Source organism: Prionailurus bengalensis, chromosome E3 (assembly GCF_016509475.1).
Source record: "Prionailurus bengalensis isolate Pbe53 chromosome E3, Fcat_Pben_1.1_paternal_pri, whole genome shotgun sequence".
NCBI classification, from domain to species: domain Eukaryota; kingdom Metazoa; phylum Chordata; class Mammalia; order Carnivora; family Felidae; genus Prionailurus; species Prionailurus bengalensis.
Genome location: NC_057357.1, coordinates 25,400,640 through 25,422,278, shown reverse-complemented (window position 1 = coordinate 25,422,278; position 21,639 = coordinate 25,400,640). Strand labels below are relative to the sequence as shown.

The following is a 21,639-nucleotide window of genomic DNA, read 5'->3' as shown; positions in this document are numbered from 1 at the left end:
GCTGACCCCTCATCCATTTCTTGCAATCAGAAACCAGCCACTCCCTGGGGACTGATGGCTGTCTTGCTGATCACCACACACCACTGTGACTAGCAGGTGCCGTGTGCTTGTGAGTATCTACTGAGGAGTGAACACAACCATCACCAGATGTAGATGAAGGTAGTGTCCACCACCACAGAAGGATCCAGGGGGACATGTGCAGTCACTACAATTCAAATAATGACTTGTCTTCTGTCCCTATTACTGTAGATTCTACCTGTTTGTGACAGTGTATTCAGGAGTCACATTGTGTGCATCGAAATAGAATGACCGTAGGTCCTCCTGGAAGCAGACACTGACACAGAGGCAGAACTATGATGGGTTTATTACAGGAAACAAGGACAGACAAAATAGAGGGGACAGGAATGGTGAGGGAAAGGATTCATTCAAATACGCGTATCAGACAACTTTTCTCAATATATCACATCGCCACAGCCTATTGGTCACAGTTTAGGGTCCTCTTCAAACTTCAAGTTGTCCTGAAAGGCAAAGAGATTTTGGGTTATAGCCATGGGATCTTCTGTTCTCCTCTATGCATTTTGTCCTTGAAAATATACCTTGGACGAACACTTAATTGTGTGGCTGCATCTGTGTGTCTACCAGTAATGGAAGATGATTGTCTTCAGGTCTGAGATATAGATCCCTGAATGTACACTTTCTCAGTTATCTTTTCCTCCTGTATGAAGTAGGACCTGGATTCTAATAGGGAAAACACAGGGGTCTTTGCTGTATCTTTTGAAACAGGGATTGCCAGTCTCTCAGCCTCAGGCATTATACTCTTAGTTTAATGGAATTGAATGAACATCTCTTGATGAGCTTCTGTGTAGAGATACCTTCATTTACACACTGAGGAGGGTGAGTGCCCACTCATCCCATTTATTTTACAAATTCCTTATGTGGTTGTCACCTCTTCATCATACTGATCTCAGAACCCAACCCTATCCCGTTTCTCAGATAACAAAGCTGAGGTTCTGAGATGGCCCCACTGGGAGCTGGTATTAGGGATGAGACAGCAGGAACACAGGCAAAGCCTCAGGATATTGTGAGGGAAGTTTTGGAGATGCAAACTGGCAGGCAGGGTGATGACAGCAGATGCAGGTGTGTGGTGACAGGAGTCCAGCAGGGGCGGCTTCTGGTCAACCCTGAATCCCCACTAAGAGTCTGACTCAGGCTGAAGGCCAAGGAAGCCGCTCAGCTGATCTACAACCTGTCATCACCTTTAGTCTCACTGAGACACACAAACTTAGGCATTTCCTAAGACCAAGTTTAATTTCCCAAATCTCCAGCACATTCTTTCATACGTGTCCAGACCTTTCAGAAACCCAAGGGAAACAACAAACTGTATTTAGATTATGAACTATGTGCACTGCGGTAAAGTTGACATTTTGGAGATGATGACTGCATTGTACACTGTGCTTGCACCCATGAAGCAGTTCTTTGCAGATCTCATGCTGTCCTCAAGCTCCCTGCCCAGGCTGTGGGCCCTGCCAGGAATGGCTTCCAACTCCAACCTACTGTCCCCAACAGCCTCTCCTCCACACCTCCTCAATCTCTGCTTACCTTCCACAACTTTCCTTCTATTCCTGTGTGATTCAAGTTTCCCCCATTCCTTCACTGGTGCTTCCATTATGGTGATCACAAGATCTGTGTCATATAACGCATGTGACCCATTTCACACAGGACACCTGAGGCACCTAAATTTAGGGGTGCGCCTCATCCTTCACGGAACCCACAACATTGTGTCTGTAAAAAACACACCAGTACCTCTGATACCTCTGCCTTTGTGTAAACATCCTCTTTCTTTTCGACAAGAGAAACGTATAGCTCACCTCATTACAGGGAAATGACACAGCCCATTGTATGTAAGTCCTGAGAAACTTGAGATACGGTACAGTGTCCTTAGCCAGGTTTGCAGGTGGGTTGCCAAGACTCAGAACCACCATTACATCATTCCCACCAAGTGTTTCATGAAGAAGATGCATGTGCTTTAGCAGTCACTCATCCAGGTCAGGTCATCTTACCAAGTGGAGTAGGTGGAGGAGCTGGTGGAGGAGGGGGAGGTGGCCCACAGCCCTTGGCTGGTGATGAAGGGTGGTCCATGTGGTAGGGCCTGGAAGGCCATCCTGGGAAAGGACCAGGCCCTCTTGCATACATAATGGCCTGCAGAACAGAAACAAATGCTGTGTGCATAGGACAGAACAGAGCATCAACACCAGCAAAAAGTGGAAACCCAAAGAAGCAGTGCTCATCTCCGGCCAGCTTTCCCCCCACCAGGAACCAAGAGGGCAGCATCAGCACCAGGGAGCCTCTACCCATGCTTTGGGTTCCACTTACAGCTTTTGGGGTGGGTAATGGATGCTATGGGGATAAACTAGTGTCCTCACATGTCTGCAAATGTAGAACAGCAAGGGCTCTTGTCCTAGTGGATATATGGTGTGAATGCCAAACTAACAAAATAGCATATTCCCAATAGGAAGGCATCTAAGTCCAGGATCACCTGCCACCTCTCATCCCCCTCCACCACAGAGGCTGCTTATTCGTAAGTGAAGAACTTCTGAATGGGAAGGAATGACAATCCCAAGCTCCACACATGGAATCATAGCCCTCGTGGCTCAAAGCTCTGCCTCTAAGCCCCCGCCTGTGCCCAATCTGCTTCTCTCCCGACAATGGGGTCTTCTCCTCTCTAGAAGTGCTATCCACGGGCACAGAGACACATAGAGAGGTGGGGATCCTGAGGTCCAGAAAAACATCTGGATGCATATTCTTAGAGAAACATGCTACCTATCTATACATGTTAGTTAAGCTTAGCTAATTTATTTTAATTCAGAAGTACTTCTCAGTTTAAGTACAGTACAATTTGCAAGGTAATTGTGTCCTCTAGAAAAATGAGCTGAAATTCTAAACAACAGAATTATCACAAATGCACATTTGTTTCTGCTGTAAATGTCCATGCTCCACCTGTAAGAGTGACCCAGGACACAAGAGAACCTGCTCATGGGAACACAAATAAAGGACACAGTGGGGAATTACAATTCAGGTAATTATGGATTTTCTCTTCATCACCACTCATGTTCCAGTGCATGTTTTCTAGGACAAATATGTCACAAAAATAGTTCAGAGTATTTATACCTAGGGCACAACTGAAGGGATTCCGGACAGCACATTCACCAAAAAAAAAAAAAAAAAAAAAAAAAAAAAGGCTGAAGGGTGATGGGTATGAAATTTAGTTTGTCTAAGACCACTCTAAATGACACATACAAAAATCTAAGTTGGAGTGAAGGCAGTTTGCATTTTCGAACCATAAGGATAACCTTAGATTTTGTGAACACGTTAATCCCCTAGACAGAAACAGGAAAGGAAGAAACAGCAAGAGCAATGATTCCACATTGAGGAGGTCCAGGAAATATGAGGCATGCCAGGAGACTTCCAGGTGGAGTGTGGGGTCATCCTACTTGGGTTATTTCCAGGAACACACTGGAAAAGTCCTAAGGTCCTCACCTCTAAATACGTTTGGCTTCTAAACTTACTATAAGGAGTTGACAGGCAGAAAATAGAGAAGCCCATAGACACTTGGGTTAAGGTTGTGCATTTGGAAAATAAGAAAAACAAGCAGACGTATCATACAACACACAAAACAGACACAGTGCCAGGAGGGAGCACTGAACAGAAAAATGAGGGTTTCCCAGAAGAGTTTTACTGAAAACGGCCATGGCGTTTACCTTATCCTTCTTGGCCCTTTTGGTAGAGTCTGTGTTGTTCTCACTCACAGGAGCAACTTCGGGATCTGCAAAAGGCCCTAGAAGGGATGGAGGTTTATTCTGATTTGAGGAGATTGTGCAGAGATTAAAAAAACAAACCCTCCCCTCATTCCTCAAGCATCTTAAACTCTTCGGCCCAGTCAGATCCCAAGTCACATGCAGAGGGTAGCCCCACATGCTTCAGGTGATCCCAAGGCAAAGGGGAGAACCACCCCTTAAACCTTGATGAAGACCCATAAACGCCCTGGTTCAGGTGTTTTCATAACTCATCAAACAACTACGGATGGCTGGTGGCTCACCTGGACAGATACACCTTAGGCTGAGCCTCATGCCTCCCACAGCCCAGCACATGGACTGTGTACAGCACACATCTGCTGAAGCCCTATGTCTGCTTTTGTGTATACAGCCCCATTCCATCTCCACAAGAGACACCTGTACCAACACAGGGTGTGGGAAATGACACAAAGATGATATGTCGATCAAGAGAAACTCAAGGAATGTGGTTATGGCGGCAAACGCTTTTCCCTCGCATTGCAATGGTCTGTGGTACCACCTCTGCACCTTGTCCAAGACTCAACAACAACAAAACTTAGATGAAGGTGCTTTGCAAGTCAACTCATACTGCTCAGATCATCTTACCACGCGCTGTAGGTAGAGAGGTCCAGGGTGGTCCCCAGGGCCACCAAGGTTCAGGAGGTGGACATGCCCTATAGCCCATGGGGGGATCTCTAGGGTAGGGTGTGCAGAATCTTCCAGTTAACAGAGGAGGTCCCCATGGATCCACGCTGCCCTGCAGAACAGAAGTGACAGCTATGTGCATATAGCAGACAAGAGAACCAATACCAAAAGCAGCTGAAACCCAGAGAAGAATATGTCAGCACCTGCCAACTTCTCAGCCACCAGGATCCAAGGGAGTAGCATCAGTACTTGAAAACCCCATCTCTCCCACTGGGTACCGCCTACAGCTTAGGCAAATAAATGCTGGAGGTTAAACTACGGTCACCACATGTCCCTGCCCATGTCTTAGAATGTAGAACAAAATGATGCCATCTTAGAGGAATCAAAGAAGTAATTCCAGTCTAATGAAGTAGCATATTCCAGACAGTCAGACATCTATGTCCAGGATCACCCTGCATCCCTCCACTACAGTGACTATAGAAGCTCTGGTTTTGGCATATTCCAAACACAAAAAAAGTTGAGTGCAAATAAACACCTGATTCTCTGCACATGAAATCACAGCTACTACTGGGGAAAAGTTCTTCCTGCCGGCTCCTTATTTTGTCCCCTATGCTTCCCTCCCTGTGAAAGGGGTCTTCCCTCTTGGAATTGCTGTCAAAGGCCACAAGACCACTGGGGAGTTGGGGATGCCTGGAGTCTTGCCGGGGAACTGAGAAAGTGTTTGCTGTTAGGAACATGTTACTTGTCAATGACTACTAAGCCCACATGTGTTTACCTGAATTCATAAGGAATTCTGATTTTGAGCACAGTACAAGACACAGAATAATATATACCCTATGGAAAAAAAGAGGTTGAAATTCCTGTAACAGAATTAATGCAAATGTGTTTTCATTTTGGTATAAATTTCCATGGATGTGTCATAAGCGATGGTATCAGCTCTAACAGTGATTGGAGACAAACAGAACCTGCTCATATGAACACAACTGAAGGACCTCGTGTTCACAATATTTTTACCTAAGATACATTTTAAAGGATTCCCAACAGTTCATTTACCAACAAAGACGTGAAGGTGGTGAAGGTGGTGAGTTATGACAATGTCTTTGTGCATTCTAAGTTGGACAAGGCACACAATGTAAAGATAGAGGGAAGTCTTTCCACATTTCCAATTAACAAATAGCTTTAACATGTTAATCACATGACCAGAAAGAGGAAAACAACAACAACACTGATCCCACAGAGAGGCGGTATAGTAGTAGTCAACAAGCCTAGAGACTTTAGTATGGAGTGCAGTGTATCTTCCTGGGGTTATCTCCAGAACACATGAGAAAAGCCATAGGTCCCTCAATCTCTAAGTTCCTTTGGCTACTAACCGTTCCAGAAAACGATGACAGGCTGCAGAGAGAGGAGCCTGTAGACTCTTGGGTTAAGGCTGTGCATTTGGAAAACAGAAACAGGCAGACATATCACACAACACACAAAACAGGGAAAAGGCCATAGAGCCTGCTGTACCGCAAAAGAGGGTTTCCCAACAGACTTACAACTGAAAATGGCCCCAGCATTTACCTTGTCCTTTTCTGCATTTTTGGTAGAGTGTTGGTTGTTGTGACTTACGGGAGCGACACCAGCTTCTGGATCGGCTAAAGGTTCTAAAAGGGATGGAGGTTTATTCCGGTTTTAATAGGCTGTGCAGAATTCAAACAAACACCACATTTTGTGACATCTTAAACTTTTCCCCACACTTCAGACCATGAGGAGAAGCAGAGAGTAACCCACAAGCCTTAGGTGACCCCAAAGATAAGTGGAGATCCATCCCATCTTGTTAATGAAGAAACCATAGGGCCCTGGTTCGTGTTCTTCATAATTAGTCAAATAACTTGCAACAGGTCAGTTCAAATAGAAATCTGGAAAGCATCACCAAAATAGCCATTTCTCAATGTACATTAGGGGTAATAACTCACCATCTCATTACAGATAAGAATAAAAATGAGAGCACTGATTGGGATAACATCAAAAACCCTCCACAGAAGAGCATGGGTGTGTTTCTTCTGGCTCCAGGCGAATTGTTCAATCTTCCAGCTTATCTATAAGCTGCCTTCCACATGTGAGCAGGTATTATGTAACTATTTCTGAATAGAAATATACTTGACTGATATTATACTAATGAGAAAAGTAAAACTGTGGGAATTTAGCACTGAAGCTGCAGACTTGCACTGATAGCATCAGGGGACTAAGCTATATGGAACCTGAACTTAGGAATGTAGGAATATGGTTCAGAAAAAATAAGGCAAAAATGAAGGAACATAAAAAATAGTAAATAAATAACCTTCTCCCCCCAAAAACTAAAATAAAATTGAGTCAAGGTAGGAAGAAGGATGAGGCCCATGTGCCATGTGACATGATGGCATGTCACCTCTCCAGACTCATCTCTTTAGTTAGGGGATGCTGGAGGTGGTGGGAGGGTCTGCAGTTGGGGGAGGGGCATAAGCTCCACAAGTCACAGGGACAAGTGCCCCACTGCCTGGGGCACCCTCCTATCACCCCTTCAGACAACTTGATGTCCTTAGTGCTTGTGATTCTTTCCAGGCCCCAGGAACAGGCTACACAGAAGAAGTTAGGTTGCTGCCCATCACCATGTGCTCCTTACCTCTCCTTGGAGGGTTCTGGGTCTGTGGTCTTCCAGGCATTGGTTTCTGCCTCATGTATCCCTCAAGCAGCCTCTTTCCTTCCATCATGTGCAGTCTTGGATACAGAAAAAGAATGGACTTCCATAAGAGTTGCAACACCACGTCCTCTACAAGACACTAAACAGCACAGCTGTCATCCCTCGACACACCATTAAAAACACATGTCAAGATCACTCACCTGTGTTTCAAGTGGGCCGCCTCCCTCCTCTCCTCTGCCATCGCCCTCTCCCAGATCTGAGTCTTGATCTGGGGGAGAAAAACACATCCGCCTTCAGTCATGCCAGACTGTGCACCAAAGAGACAGAGGAGGAAAAAAGAAAACACTTACCCAGTTGTGCTGAGCATTCTTCTCATAAACTGCGATCTGAAAAAGCCAACAACGAAAAGCCCGTGTTTAGGGATTCCAAGGGCCACTACACTCGCCAGCATGAGGTGCTAAGGGTTTAATATGTCAGGCAGAACTCAAGTTACCTGGTGTCTGAAGGTGAGCTCTGCCCGTTGCAGCTGTTCTCGTCTTTGTTCAATTTGTTGCCTGTGAGTTACAATTGCGTTCGTCAAATAAGGCCTAATATTGCGCAGGATTTTAAATCATCTGCCCATGTTCCCATCAACTTCATATCTGTCTCCGAATACAATTTATCCTTACACATGAAACACTTTTCACATAGTTATAAATGTACAGTAGGACCAAAGTGATTGTTCCATCCTTTCCTTACTCATTATTCCCTGCCTACAGAGTTCACAGTTTGTTGAATTCCTTCCCATTTTCAATCTTTCATCATATGACAAGTGCCTTGCATCATAAAGCTCTATTCTCCTTTAACTTTGTACTCACCATGTTTCCCAGGGTTGCAACGACCAAGGCCATCAAATGGCACTACCATGTTGATGGGTATGCTTTCATCCTATAACAAACTGCTTTCCTATATATTATGGCATTTGACACCACCCCTCAGGAATATTGGCATGGATGAAATTTCCACATGGTCAGACCAGCACTGGAGATGTGGAAATGTTTAGTAACTTAATTGCTTTATTCTTTCTAATAGTTATCTTTTTCTATCTGTTAATTCCCTATAGATATGTCCTCTGAATTTGCGTTTGTATACTACGTTAATGGAGTCCACCCATTGTACCAAGGTTCAAACTAAGAAATGAACAGGGGTTTCATGAGCCTCTGCTAATTAGTATCTGAACCCACTTGTACTTGTGTATTTCCTCTGTAGCTATTTTCAGATTTTCTTCTGCAGTTGCCATCTGATTCTTCACTGCAGCTAGTTCACAGTTCATCGTATCCAGCTTTCTAGGATGAGAAAGATATATACATAGTCCAGGAGCCAAGGTCCAGAAATTCTGCCTTTTAACTTCCCAGCTCTCTTGAAGGCCCAGATTCAAATATCCCTACACTGTCCTCCCATAGATGCACAGACTGACAACACAATCAGAGAAATGAAGACCCCATTTAAGGTTAAAGAAAAATCAACCTCTGTCTGCTGCCAAGTCACCTGCAATCAGAGAGGTCTTTCGAGTTCTCTGCTTCTACTGCATCGTAAAGTCATCAAATAACATTGTACTCTGTGCCTTCCTAGAGTTGGTCTTTTGTTCAAGATGGTGAAGGCTCATTTCAGTTCAACGTGAAAAACTATGCCTGACCAGCTATATCCATTAGGATGAAGCAGGGGATCATCATTGCCTTATACCTCCATGGGGCAACGCACTGAGTCTCAGTCCAAAAGTTGTACCCGGACACAGACACTCAGTATGAAAGATAGCCTTCCAGGACATGGTTTCACCAGCATTGCAAATCACTCCCACACAGGAGTTACAGGAGTGTAACCCCTGCCTCTTCCTTCAAAGATCCTGGTGGAGGAAAAGGCCAATCTTAGAGTGGCAATATCTACTGAAATATAACATGATGTGAACTGTCCCACAGTCAGGATGTTATCTCCAGGAAATAGATTTCAGATGGAAAACCATCAACTTCATGGAGTCAATCCAGTCTTTAACAAGACGGAGTTTATTGATAGTGAAGGCAGCAAAAGGCAATGCTTCAAAAGTCTGGTTTGCTGTGCTGCCCTCAGACTACTTAGTTCATGGTGTTGCTTTAAAGGGTTTCAACTTGGCACTGGATATACTCAAGAATCACAGGCAAAACTGAAAGATTCCTAGAAACTGAGCAAAAGCACTAGACAGAGAAAGGCACATGCATTTCCTTCTGGCCTCTCAGGCAGTCCTTCAGCAAATGCTTTCTGGTCTGTGGCTGTAATGTAGTGGCTCTGTTGCAAGGGGGTAAAGATAGAGAGGTGGTCAGATAAGGTCGTCAAATAAGGCCTAATATTGCGCAGGATTTTAAATCATCTGCCCATGTTCCCATCAACTTCATATCTGTCTCCGATATGTAACAAAAACAAGTAACAAAAACAAGATGTAAGTGAGACAGAGAAGCCCCCACCCCAGGTGTGAGAAGGACTAACACAAAGCTGAGTCTCAGGGAAGAGAAGGAAGAGTTTACATTTCAATGTGAACGAGGGACTTTAAGGTCCCTGATCTCCTCCTGAGAACAAAAGAAAATACTGGACAAAAGAGGAAACATGTGAGTGGTGCACCAAATTTGTAATGAACCCATGAGACACACTTCCTGCAAATCTCACTTGCAGACTGGATGAAGGGATCCAGTACTGATGGCATCCCAAACCATTGTTTCTACAGCAAGATAATTCCATTTTTCCCATAGATATTTTTGACCCAAGTCTGGTGCTGAACAAAGATGACCTAATTCCCGGCTGATAGGACAATGTGATGGGATTGAAACCTATAGGACAATGTAAATGGATCCAGAGGGAATCCAGGTATCAATGTGATTAATGCCTTCCCTCGTCCACCCTAGGTACATGACACAACAACGTGTGGCAAGCACTAAGGACAGAAAGGAAAATGCAGGTTACAGAAAGCAAGGTAGGAAGGGCAGGCACAATTCTACTGAATGCATTTGGCAAAAATACTCTGGATCCAATTCTAAAAGAAATACATTTACCTATACTGGCCACCACATGCCTTCATACAACAGTACTTGGGACTCTTATCACATGAACATCTTACTTTTCTATAGCCACTTTTCTTTCTTCATAGAATTCTTCAAGGATGCCTGCTTTCTCCTTCAACTGTCTGACTTTGGCTTCCTTGGCTGCTTTCGCAGACCTCAATGCATTACACTTGTCCTCCAGGGCCTTTTTACTTTCTGTCAAGAAATGAATTTTATTTTTGTGTGTGCACATGACATGAGACTTGGTTTTGGGGTGACAGGAAAAGGGCAAGTACCACGAAGGCAGGAAGCTATTCCTTCCCTTCCCAAAGCAAACTCATTGCCACCATACGGGCATTTCTCCCCAACAGACAACATACCTTCCAGTTCACGGTTATTGGACATCACGGCTCTCAGTTCTGGATCCTCAAATTGACCGTTTGCATCTTGTGACTTTAAGACAGATATGAAAAAAAGACATTCAAGAAATACTGACCGCATAACAATGTGAGTGTACCTAACACAGCAGGACTATGCATGGCAACAAAGAAAGATCCCAAAGCATAAATATAACAATGAGAAGGCAAAGAACATGGAATATAGTTCAAGTCAAAGAGCTCACAAATGGCTTTCTTAGGGGAATATTCACACTGAACATTGTTCAGCATTAAGGGAGGAGGGCAGTATACAAATTGGCTAGTGCCCTTCATCTCTCAACTGTCTTGGGGGTTTTCTCCATATGTTGGGAGGGCAGGGCTGAATGAGGTGGTAATTACCCAGCTATGAAAATAAAAGACACTTGCTAGTCCTTGAAAGAGCAAAACTCCTCGGGGTGGTCCTAAGTGAAATTGCAGGTCCTTGTGAGGATGGAGGTTTGGCTCCCAGAGGCCCACTCTCTACTGTGGTAAACAGCAAAAGAATATGCTGTGCTCACCTCACCCAATGAACAAAAAGCCTCCAAAGCCAAGTTACAGTAAAACTCAGCAGCCAACTCATCACTTCCGGATTCTTGACATTCCTCTCTCTCTCTGATTGCAAGGTAGCAGGTGCACTTTGAAGGGTGTCATTTAAATTTTAAGTAAAGTGCTCAACTTTTTTTGATGTGCTCCTTCAACAAAACATGTTGAATGAGTAATAATAATTCATTATTTTACTTGTGTTTTTAGAATGCAATCCAGGCAAAGAAGGGATTCTTACTTTCTTTTTTTTTTATTTTTATTTTTTAACGTTTATTCATCTTTGAGAGACAGAAAGAGACAGAACATGAGCGGGGAAGGGGCAGAGAGAGGGAGACACAGAGAGAGAGAGAGAAGCAGGCTCAAGGCTCCAGCTGCCAGCACAGAGTCCCACACAGGGCTCAAACTCACGAACTGTGAGATCATGACCTGAGCCAAAGTCGGATTCTCAACTGACTGAGCCACCTGGGCACCCCATGGGATTCTTACTTTCAATTTAAGAGCTTCAGCGGAGTGAATGTTACTTCTTCTCTCAGCTTCTTGAAGACGTATCTTTGATTCATTGATCTATATATAAAACATATGAAAAAGGAATCAGAATTCAAAAATAGCATCATGTAGATAAACCTATCTCTAATGTGTGATTCCTTTCACAAATATAGAGGTAGTTCTTTACATTTGTGAAGCTTGTCTTGAATTGGGAGTGTTTCTACAACACATGAACTAGGTCAGTAGGATGAACTACCAGAGGTGAAATAACTGAAATAAAATCACAAAAAAAATATTTGAAAGGGCAATACTACCTTCAGTTCCCAAATGGATATTGCTTCAGCCAGCTCTCTGTTTTCTTTCTTCACTGTGTTGATCTTTTCAGTTATTTGCTGTAAATTAACTAAAAAGAGATAAAACAATTTCTAAGGTTGTTACCAAACTGGTGACATCGAATAATCCCACTGTATTAGCAGCAGAGTCACATTATCTGACACGTGGGTGTAACTAACTTTTTTGCTTTCTTATTGTGCCTGAAGAAAGCAAGTTTTAGTAGCATTTTAAACCCAAGGAACCTTATTTCACTGAGATCACTATACGTGTAAGCTCTAGAACACTGACTCCTCTAACAAGCTCAAAGTGCAAACTTCTCTTCTAGTGGCCCAGTGTGAGAGCTCTCATGCCCTGAGTTCCCTCTTCTCACCGCGACCACTGCTGCATTCACAGTGATGAGCACCAGCCTTTGAGGGCTTACTAAGTGTCAGGCAGCCACCCTGGCTCTCAACACACAGTGCCACAGAATCACCACGGTCTATAGGGCCCATGCAGAATACATTACCCCCATTTGCATCACGTTCACTTCTCATTCTCCCCTGGCATGAATGGCTCCCTCCACCTCAGACTCAAAACCATGGTTCCAACCTCTCTTGTGACACACACCCTGCCTGGCAATATCTGGCTTCTTCTCTAAGCTTAGGCCACTTGATAGACTCAAAGAGGGTTTTCTCATCTTCACATTTCACCAAGAGCCATGTCATGGCAAAGTACTCACTGCAAACCTCGGACTCATATCATCACTTGTTTCCTAACCATTCCTATGCAAAATTACCCTCATCCTGTTCTCCTTCCTCCTATGATGTTTTCCTCCCCTTGGTCTCTTAAGAGATGCCAAATCCCTCCACATTGTCACTTAGCCTCCAAACAGGGAAGAGAAAGATTTTCAAGAGTTAACAAGTCAATTAGACATCAGAAGTCACCATATTTATCCCTAGTTAAAAAATTAAAACCCACATCAAACACCAGTACTGAAAAAAACTTACAAAGAATACTAAAACCTTAAATCTTACCTTGATATACTTGAGGCTCTATCTGAGAGAGGAAGAAACAAGATAAGTTTGAGGTCAAACATATTATTAGTAAAAACGTATTCTTTCTGATGAAATATTAAGTGTAAACCAATGAAATTATAATGATCATCTTGTTCAGCATAATGAATTCATAATATTAAATATAAGCAAAAATTAGAATTTCATATTTAGTTCATGATTCTTTATAAACCATTTCTGATAAAAGCATAAGATTCATGGTGTATTTTCACTAAAAGATAGATTTACATTCTATTCCATAAACATCAACGTCAGTGCATAATGCATTTTGTCAGTGCATAATGCAGACAGTTTTAAAAATATATAAATAAAATATTTGTCTGATTTTTTTCTCTTGTATCAAACCCAATATCCACACTGAAATCCAGAACCTAGGATCATTTGAAAGTCCAAAAGAAAGAAAGAGAGACAGAGAGAAAGGGAGAGAGAAATAAAGAAAGAGACCCAGGGGTGGGGGAAGGGGGGGGAGGAAATGGAGGGGAGGGAAGGGAAGGGGAGTGAAGGAGGAAGGAAGGGAAGAGGAAAGAAAAGGAAAACCTTTGTAGTAAGATATGCCTCTTTCATTCTCTAGAAAGCTTTCTGAAATGGTAGAGTTGGCTGCTCTCTGAATCAATAAACAATTACAACATGTCAGGTGCTATGATTTTCCTAGATCACTAAAAGCAGAGGGTCTTCCAAAAAAAAAGTCATCAAATGAGAAAGAGAGTGGAACATGACTAGAGAAAAAGCACAGGCAACAAAAGAAAAGGTGGCTAACATTTCAAAAAAAAAAAAAAAAAAAAAGGAAAAAGTGTTCCCCGTAAGAAGGTATAAGAAAAACAAAAAGAACTTCACTCATGTAGAGGCAGTGGTCTGAGGCAAGGGTTAAAAGCTTCCATACCTCCTGGAAACGTGAACAAAAGAGAGATCACAGGTATTAGGGAGTAATGGTTGTCTGGGCAAAATTAGAAGTAATAATGTAAAGCCTGACTGCACAAGTATTTCTGTTTTCTAGGAGCCCTAAAAGAATGTCAACCATGGAAAACCATCCTGTGATGGTCTTGTGTCTACTGAAAAGTAACAGCCGCAAGATAATGACTGTGGGACTAAAGGATGCTTCCCCACTCCCAGCCCCTCACTCTTTGGAAAAGTGCCTCTATCAGCCTGGCACAGTACCCCTTTAGGGAGCGATATGCCTCTTTCTTATTGGCTCCATTGTATACGAGCTATCTCTAATAAACTCTACCTGCTTTGTTTCCCTTGAGTTCAGTGTTCATTCCTAGGACACTGAGACTCAAGAACCTGGTCTTGGGGATCCAATACCACCCAGACCCGAGTCATCCCCTGGTGAATTATAGCTCAGTAAAATCTAGGCCAGACTCTACTTTAACAAAAGGTAAAGACACATTTTCCTGACTCCTAGAATGCATATCCCTACTCAAAAGTTTTAAATGGGGCTGAAGCTAGCCCCTACATCTTGCCAGGATATTGGAATATCAATGTGTTATCAAAAAGCAAGTCATAATAATGTTGTTATAGGAAAGTGTATCTATGGAGGGCAAATAGAAAACCATGGATAGTCCTTTAACATCACATGTTTCCTTTCCTAAGCAGGGGAAATGGAAAGAGAGATGGACTTACAAATACATAATATTTATATTTTCCTTATGAGGGGAAAGATTTCTAAATTGGCAGGAAAAGAGGAAAAACAGCCATTTAGACATAAACTCATGGTATTCTGTTCTTCCTTAGAAGGCCTGCCCTCAAGAGAAACTATTTCTCCAAAACCTAATGGGGGTTTTCCTAAACACAAGCAATGCAGATGAAGGGAAATACTCAACTACAGTGCTCTTCCTCCTTCCTGTCTCACAGGGGAGTAAACTCAGCCTAAAACCTAGCCAGGTAAAGACAAAACTTCACACTCAAGGCCTATTCACCTCAGTTTCTTTAAACAAGGATGTGACTCCCAGCTCTCAAAAACACTTACAAGGTACCCTAAAAGGAAAAGCCACATATTTTGAACACAGATTGCAAGCATTAGACTCATATTTCCTATGGCAGAGATGTTGGGATAATCAGTCTGGGAATTTAAAACTGCTCTGATTAATAGGAGAATAACTCTAGTGGGAAAAGTGGTCAGTATGCAAGAAGAGGTGGTGAGTGTGAGCACAGAGATGATAACTCTAGGATCCAAGAGATTTTGGTTCTAGAAATCAAAAACACCATAACAGAAATAAGAAATGCCTTTGTGGATATATTAACACACACAATATAGCTGAGGAAAGACTCAACAAGCAGAAGGAAATATCGAGTAGAAACATCTGAAACAGAAACACAAAGAAAATAATTAAAAATACAACACAGAACATCCAAGACCAGTGGGACAATTACAAAAGGTGTAACATACACAGAATGGGAATACCTGGCGAAGAAGTGAAAAGAAGACACATTTGAAGTGAACATGACCATGAGAATTTTCCAAAATTAATGATAGTCGCAAACCACAGATCCAGGAAACTAAAAGAATTCCAAGCAGGATAAATCCCCCCCCCCAAAAAAAAAAAACACCACAACAACAACTACAACAAAAAAACTACCGCTAGACATATACTATTCAATCAACAGAAAACTGAAAACAAACAATTTGGAAGAAGGTAAGGGGAAGTGTTGAGAGCTGGAGTTACAGAGAGAAGGGAGAAATAACACCGTACCCAAGAAAAACCAGGAAAAAAAAATACTCAGAATTCAGAAACCATGCAATCAAGAAGAATGAAATGTTTATAGTGTTAAAAGAAAAGAACCCATCACCGACAATTCTGTGGCCACTGAAATTATCTTTCAAAACATTCTACAAAGTAAGGAAAATTATCGGACATACTGAGGTCAATAATGAAGGCTTAATTCTCCAGGGAAACATAATCCTTAATGTGCATGCATTAACAACAGAGTGTCAAAATACATGAGGCAAAAACTGACACAACTGCTAGGAGAAACAGACATACACATTATTTTGGCTGAAAGAATTCAATACCCTCTATCATTCATGACAGGTTGAGCACACAGACATTCAAATTTAAGAACACAGTTGGACTGAACTGCATCATCAATCACCTGGATGGCATTACCATCTGTAGAACACTTCAACAATAGACAACTACACATTCTTCTCAAACTCACATAGAACATTCACTGACATGGACCATATTCAGGGTCAGAAAATACATCTTAACTTAAAGTCAACAAAATCATAGACAATATGTTCTCAGAACACAAATGCAAGCTAGACATCAATAACAGAAAGACAGGTGGAAAACTACAAAAAAATATTAGAGATATTCTAATAGAAGATAGAGAATAGAGACAGAATAGAGATATTGTAAAAGAAGTGGGTTAAAGAAGACAATTCACAGAATTTTAAAAATATTTCCATCTACATGATAATGAACATTGGAATTATTACAATTTGTGGCTGCAATGAATGCAGTGCTTAAAGGGAAATTTGAAGTACTGAATGCATACAAAAGGTCTAGTTAAAAATTTGTGCTTACCAAAAAAAAAAAATTCTGCTTACTTATGATTACAAGCCTATCTATAAGGTACTTTAGTATACTCACAGCAAGGACAACTCTCCAGAGGTAAACCAGACATGCACAAATTGCAAGGGTGGCAGTAATAATGGTAAGCTTCCACAGAATCCCAAATACACGAGAGCCAAAAGGGAAATGGCCAGCCAAAATATGGACAAGCTGAAATAATATTTGAGACAATGAGGAATATCAAAGACATTTATAATATCTGTTACAAAGAATCATCTTTATAAACCTTCAACCAGCCTCCAGGAGGTTATAAGCACATCTCTCCAATGCCTCCTCATGAAGGACAGGGCGGACACAAGGCTTACAAAGGAGCAGGGGCAAACTTGTGGGAGTGATGACTGTGTTTACTTACTATGGCGATGGCTTCATTGCTTCTTATCTATATCACATATCAACAAACTGTAATCTTTACAAAGGTCTTGTTATTATACATAAGTTATACCACACTGCAGCTGTTGGGAAATCTAATAGACATCTTAAAAATTCTATAGTGCTGACAAACACACTGGAACAATTTTTAAATAGTTAGCAGAACTTAAGAATTTATCAGCCAACTTAAAATTGAAAAACAAAACCAAAATAAAAAAATAAATGCAAACTTTTAGTAGACAAGAAGTAAATGACTTCTGTTGTACATTCATGAAGTACCTGGATAAAATACTTTGGAACATTTCCAAAAATACACCAAAGTTTGTAGAAGGATGGGAGGAAGTAACAATGAAAATGTGCTAGAGGTTCAAATGAAATTGTTATAGAGCCAGATGTTTACAGATATGGATATGACTGAGAGAGATGGGAAGCTGTTATTATAATAATATGGGATTATTCCAGAAAAATAAATTCTGCATTACTGCTTAGTTTCTAAAAACACGGAGGTTTTCTTTTTTCTAATGTTTATTTTTGAAAGAGAAAAAGAGTGGGGGAAGAACAGAGAGAGAGGGAGGCAGAGAATCCAAAGCAGTCTCCACGGTGTTAGCACACAGCCTGATGCTGGGCTCAAACTCACAAACTATGAGATCATGACCTGAGCCAGAATCAAGAGTTAGATGCTTAACTGAGCTATCCAGGTGCCTCATGAGATTTTGCTTTCAATGTTTACTTTGAATCTGAATCACAGCTCAGGTTGTCAGATTTCTGAAGTAAATAAAGATTTGCATAATCAGGTGATCTTGTCTATTTTGATGAAATCTATGAGATTTTAAGTTATTTGAACACACATCTCCAAATAGCCAATACAATAAAGTCAAGTTCCTATTTCATAGTGTTGAACCTAAATCAATCAATAGCTACTATGAAAATTACTTTCTAAAAGAATACAAAAGTCCTGAATATGGTCACCAAAACAACAGAACACATATCATTTTACTAAAACTAGGCTTACCAGTATTTTAGGAGAAATATACTCAATACAATGCAATTCATACTAATTCACATACCAAACTTTAATTTTGTGCCAATAAATCTCTCTAGAAAGCAGCCTCCAAAATGTGTACCATTTGTATCTTCAGCTCTCAGAACTAAGGTCACTAAAATGTGTGCTGGTGGGAAATGTACACTGTCTTTGAGTGGCCACTGTCTAAAAGAAAGCAGGAGCTGTCCGCTCAATGATTGATCATGGGGATCAAACGCACCAAAGACAGAGGCCATCTTGACACCAATGGTAAACATTCTAAGTCCTGGGCACTCTTGATACCTCTGGCAGCTATATGGAAGCTGATATCAGTAGTTAATCTTAACTAGATTAGATCCAATGGGGTCAATAACGCCAGGTTCTCACAGACGATGGCCATGACTAGGTGGAGGTGGGAAATGCAAGACAAGTTAATGGACGAATTCAGAGATGAGGGAGGGAGAGAGAGCTGAACTGACCTGTGAGATGCATTCTAGGTAGAGGGGGGAATTTCCAATAAACAGAACCGAGAAATTTCCTCCTTCATAGACTCAAAAGAAATAGAATAGATTCTGTTTTGACTGGAGGTATTCATGTAGGAGGATTCTGTCTCAATTTAGGTTGCTCCTGACTTGGGACTTTGAAGATCCCTCTCTAAGAATCTGGTGCATGCTAATCTAAAGAAATCTACTTCTCTCTATGGGTGTTCCCTGTCTCTCTGTCTCAGGCTCCTGGGAGTACAGGTTTTTCTTCTTAATGATAGAATGAAACATTCACCCTGGGAACCAGGTATTTCTTTATAGTTGGACAATTGTAAGGACATTCGAGACCTTTCTGGGTTTGAGTAAATCGACCCTCTGCACATATTTGGCTAAAGAAAGGACAAGAATTCATTCACTTCCTGATCACATCACTCATAGTGATTTTCCTATTATAAATGTCCAAGCAGGGTGAGGCCACTTCATTGATGTTGAGCTTCTAATCAACCTGTTTGGACACACAATTCTTGGCAGCAGCCCCAAGACCAGAGGGAGAGGGCTGATTCACAAGATCGTAAAAGCGAACAAACCAGAAAGCACAGAGCACAAAGGACATTTCACTTTTTAACTCTCTAGTACCAACACCAATGCTTCAGATACCACTGTTCCCGGGGCTACCAAACTTCACAAACATGAACAATGCGCTGATAGGAAAACAAACTACATATAAGATGGACTGTAAACTTACAAAGCTTGGAGCAGGATCTTGACAGCACTTCCAGGAGCCAGTCTAATACTATGAAATACTATTAATACTATTAAATAGTGCCTATTAAATGTTTCTGACATTTTTAGAAACAGTTTTAATGAGGTATAATTCAAACATCATACAGGCCCCTTATTTAAGACAAAGATCTCAATGGCTTTCAGTATCTTCACAGGTCCTTCTTTCTTGACACTATGAAGCTCAGGTTTCCATCCTGTCAATGCTACTCTTTTTGTACCAAGCGGCCCAGACAGGATTCACAGCTTCATGTGGACAGTTGTGGCCAGAACAAGCTGGTCGAGAAACCTTGGCCCTGAGGTCCTCGGTTTTCAGAAAGAACCGAGTTCTCATCAAGGATTCTAGGGAAAAGCTGTTTTGTAACCACAGTCTGGATAAATAAATAAATAAATAAGGAAGAAACCACTGATGTAGGATGTGTACTCACATTCGTGTTTGGGTAACCGGGATACCCAAGTAAGAGGATACAGAAAAACAGCTTCTGAACCATTATGTCCTGGTCCTTTCAGGGGGAGCTGGGGCGCCAGAGAGGAGGTGCAGATGGAGGTGGACAGGAGGTGGGGGTGGGAGGGGAAGGGAGAGGGTGGGAAAGAGGGCGGAGTGGTAACTGAGGTTGGGGTGGGATTTAAATAGGGGTGGGATTGGGGAGGGGTGTGTGTCAGGAGTAGAAGGGAGTCAGGGACAGTACCAGGAATGATCAAGGACAAGAGGGGAGGGAAGAGCGTTAGAAAGGTTAGTAGGTCAACAGATCAGTAAATCACTAGGTGAGAAGGACACAAGGAGCCGGTTAAGTAAACTGTCAGGAAAAGATGGAGCAGAGAAAGATCCCTCTCCGTCCAGGTCTTCACCTGTTTGAGCGTTGTCATAGCAATCTGGATGCTGTATAGCCTCTCTCCACCAATCAGAGGGCTGAGCCCCTGATAGATCACAATGGACACCCCGCGTGACCGCATTTTTCAAAAGCCCCTGCCCATTATGTACGTTTTCGGGGACAAGTGTGTCCATATGGGAGTGTCTATGTATATCTGGGTTTTGTATGTGTGTATACTAGTTACGCATGTGAATTTGCTGCCCCTTTGGGTCTTCCTGATTGCATCTGTGTGTGTGCGTGTGTGCGTGTGTGCGTGTGTGTGTGTGTGTGTGTTTTCCTCAGGGTGTCGTTGGCCATGTCTGCAGTGTGGGTCTGTGTGTGGGTCTGTCTGTAAGCCTCATACCTGAGTTCCCAGGTGAGGCTGGTGTGATTCTGTGCTTGTGGTGTCTGTTTATTTCCCTGTGAGTGTGGGTGTCTATGAACCTCAGAAATGAGCTGCCACAGAGGGGACTCCCCAGAGGTGACCCCCAGAGATGGGTGGATATGAGACAGTCTATCTCTTCAATAGATACTGTTGGGAAACCTGTATATCCATGTGCAAAAGAATGAAAGTGAACCCTCCCCTTACACGATACACAAAAATCTACTTAAAATGGCTTAAAACTTAAATGTAATACTGAAACCATCGCACTTCTAGAAAAAATGAAAGAGGAAATTTGGCACCAAAAGCATAAGCAACAAAAGCAAAAATGAACAATTGGGACCACATGAAACTAAAAAGCACAGGAAAGGAAAGGGAAGGAAACCATCAACAAAATAAAAAAGCAACCTACAGAATGCAAGAATATATTTGCAGACCATATCCAAGAAAGGGTTTATATCCAAACTATATAAGAAGCTCATATGAATAGTTTAATCTAAAAAATAAAACTGCCAGTTATGTTACCAGTTAAAAAAAAATTGGCGTATTCAGCAATCGCAGAGAACTGCCACTCGGGACAAATAAGCTATAGCAAGTCTGGAGAACAAAGGAGAGGAACACTTTTATAGACAAAGGGAGAAGTCAGGAGGGCTATGGTATATTAAAAGCCATTGGAGTAAACTAGGAGATCCAAGTAGAGTGGCTTTTCATTGCTTAAGTTGTGACAGTCTCTCATTGGCTGGGCTGTCATCAGGGAGAAGAAAGACCTTTCTTCCTCTTGCTGGGGTAGTAAAGCAGTAGCTGAAGTAGTATCAGTTTACAAGGTATGTCTTCTTCTGGTGGGTCTGCAATAAACGATACATAGTAGAGCCTCTGAGCTTCCCCCTTCTGGCCCACTGACTCCATTTTATTTTATTTTTTCTCTAAGTTTTTATTTTCTTTCCATTCGTTTCAAGTATACAATATAGTAATTCAACACTTCCATTTTAAATAAAGTTTCCTTTTATAATTTTCACAAACTCAATAGCAAAGAAACCATATAACATGGTTAAAAAGTGGGCAAGGACACGAATAGACATTTTTCCAAAGAAGAGTACAAAAGGCTAACAGGTATATGAAAAGATGCTCACCATCACTAATTATCAGGGAAATGCAAACCAAAACCACA

The 21,639-nt window shown here is 41.9% G+C and overlaps 1 protein-coding gene across 4 annotated transcripts; it reads right to left on the bottom strand.

The window, feature by feature from the left end:
• Positions 1-346: 346 nt before the first annotated feature.
• Positions 347-20,145, bottom strand: LOC122471588 (transport and Golgi organization protein 1 homolog). Of its 4 annotated transcripts, XM_043560353.1 has the most exons (17): positions 19,667-20,130; positions 16,605-16,736; positions 12,973-12,994; positions 11,941-12,029; positions 11,627-11,704; positions 10,562-10,634; positions 10,259-10,397; positions 8,361-8,462; positions 7,631-7,691; positions 7,488-7,523; positions 7,338-7,405; positions 7,120-7,214; positions 6,039-6,121; positions 4,437-4,587; positions 3,759-3,835; positions 2,061-2,199; positions 347-518 (listed from the first exon to the last, which is right to left on the bottom strand). In XM_043560353.1, exons 1-17 carry the CDS (start codon positions 19,727-19,729, stop codon positions 502-504), a joined length of 1,425 nt encoding a protein of 474 aa, XP_043416288.1. In that variant the 5' UTR covers positions 19,730-20,130; the 3' UTR covers positions 347-501. The 4 variants fall into 4 exon arrangements, with proteins under 4 accessions (XP_043416288.1, XP_043416291.1, XP_043416289.1 ...); XM_043560356.1 differs by lacking the exon at positions 2,061-2,199 and having other exon boundaries at positions 19,667-20,145; XM_043560354.1 differs by lacking the exon at positions 7,488-7,523 and having other exon boundaries at positions 19,667-20,137.
• Positions 20,146-21,639: the final 1,494 nt, after the last annotated feature.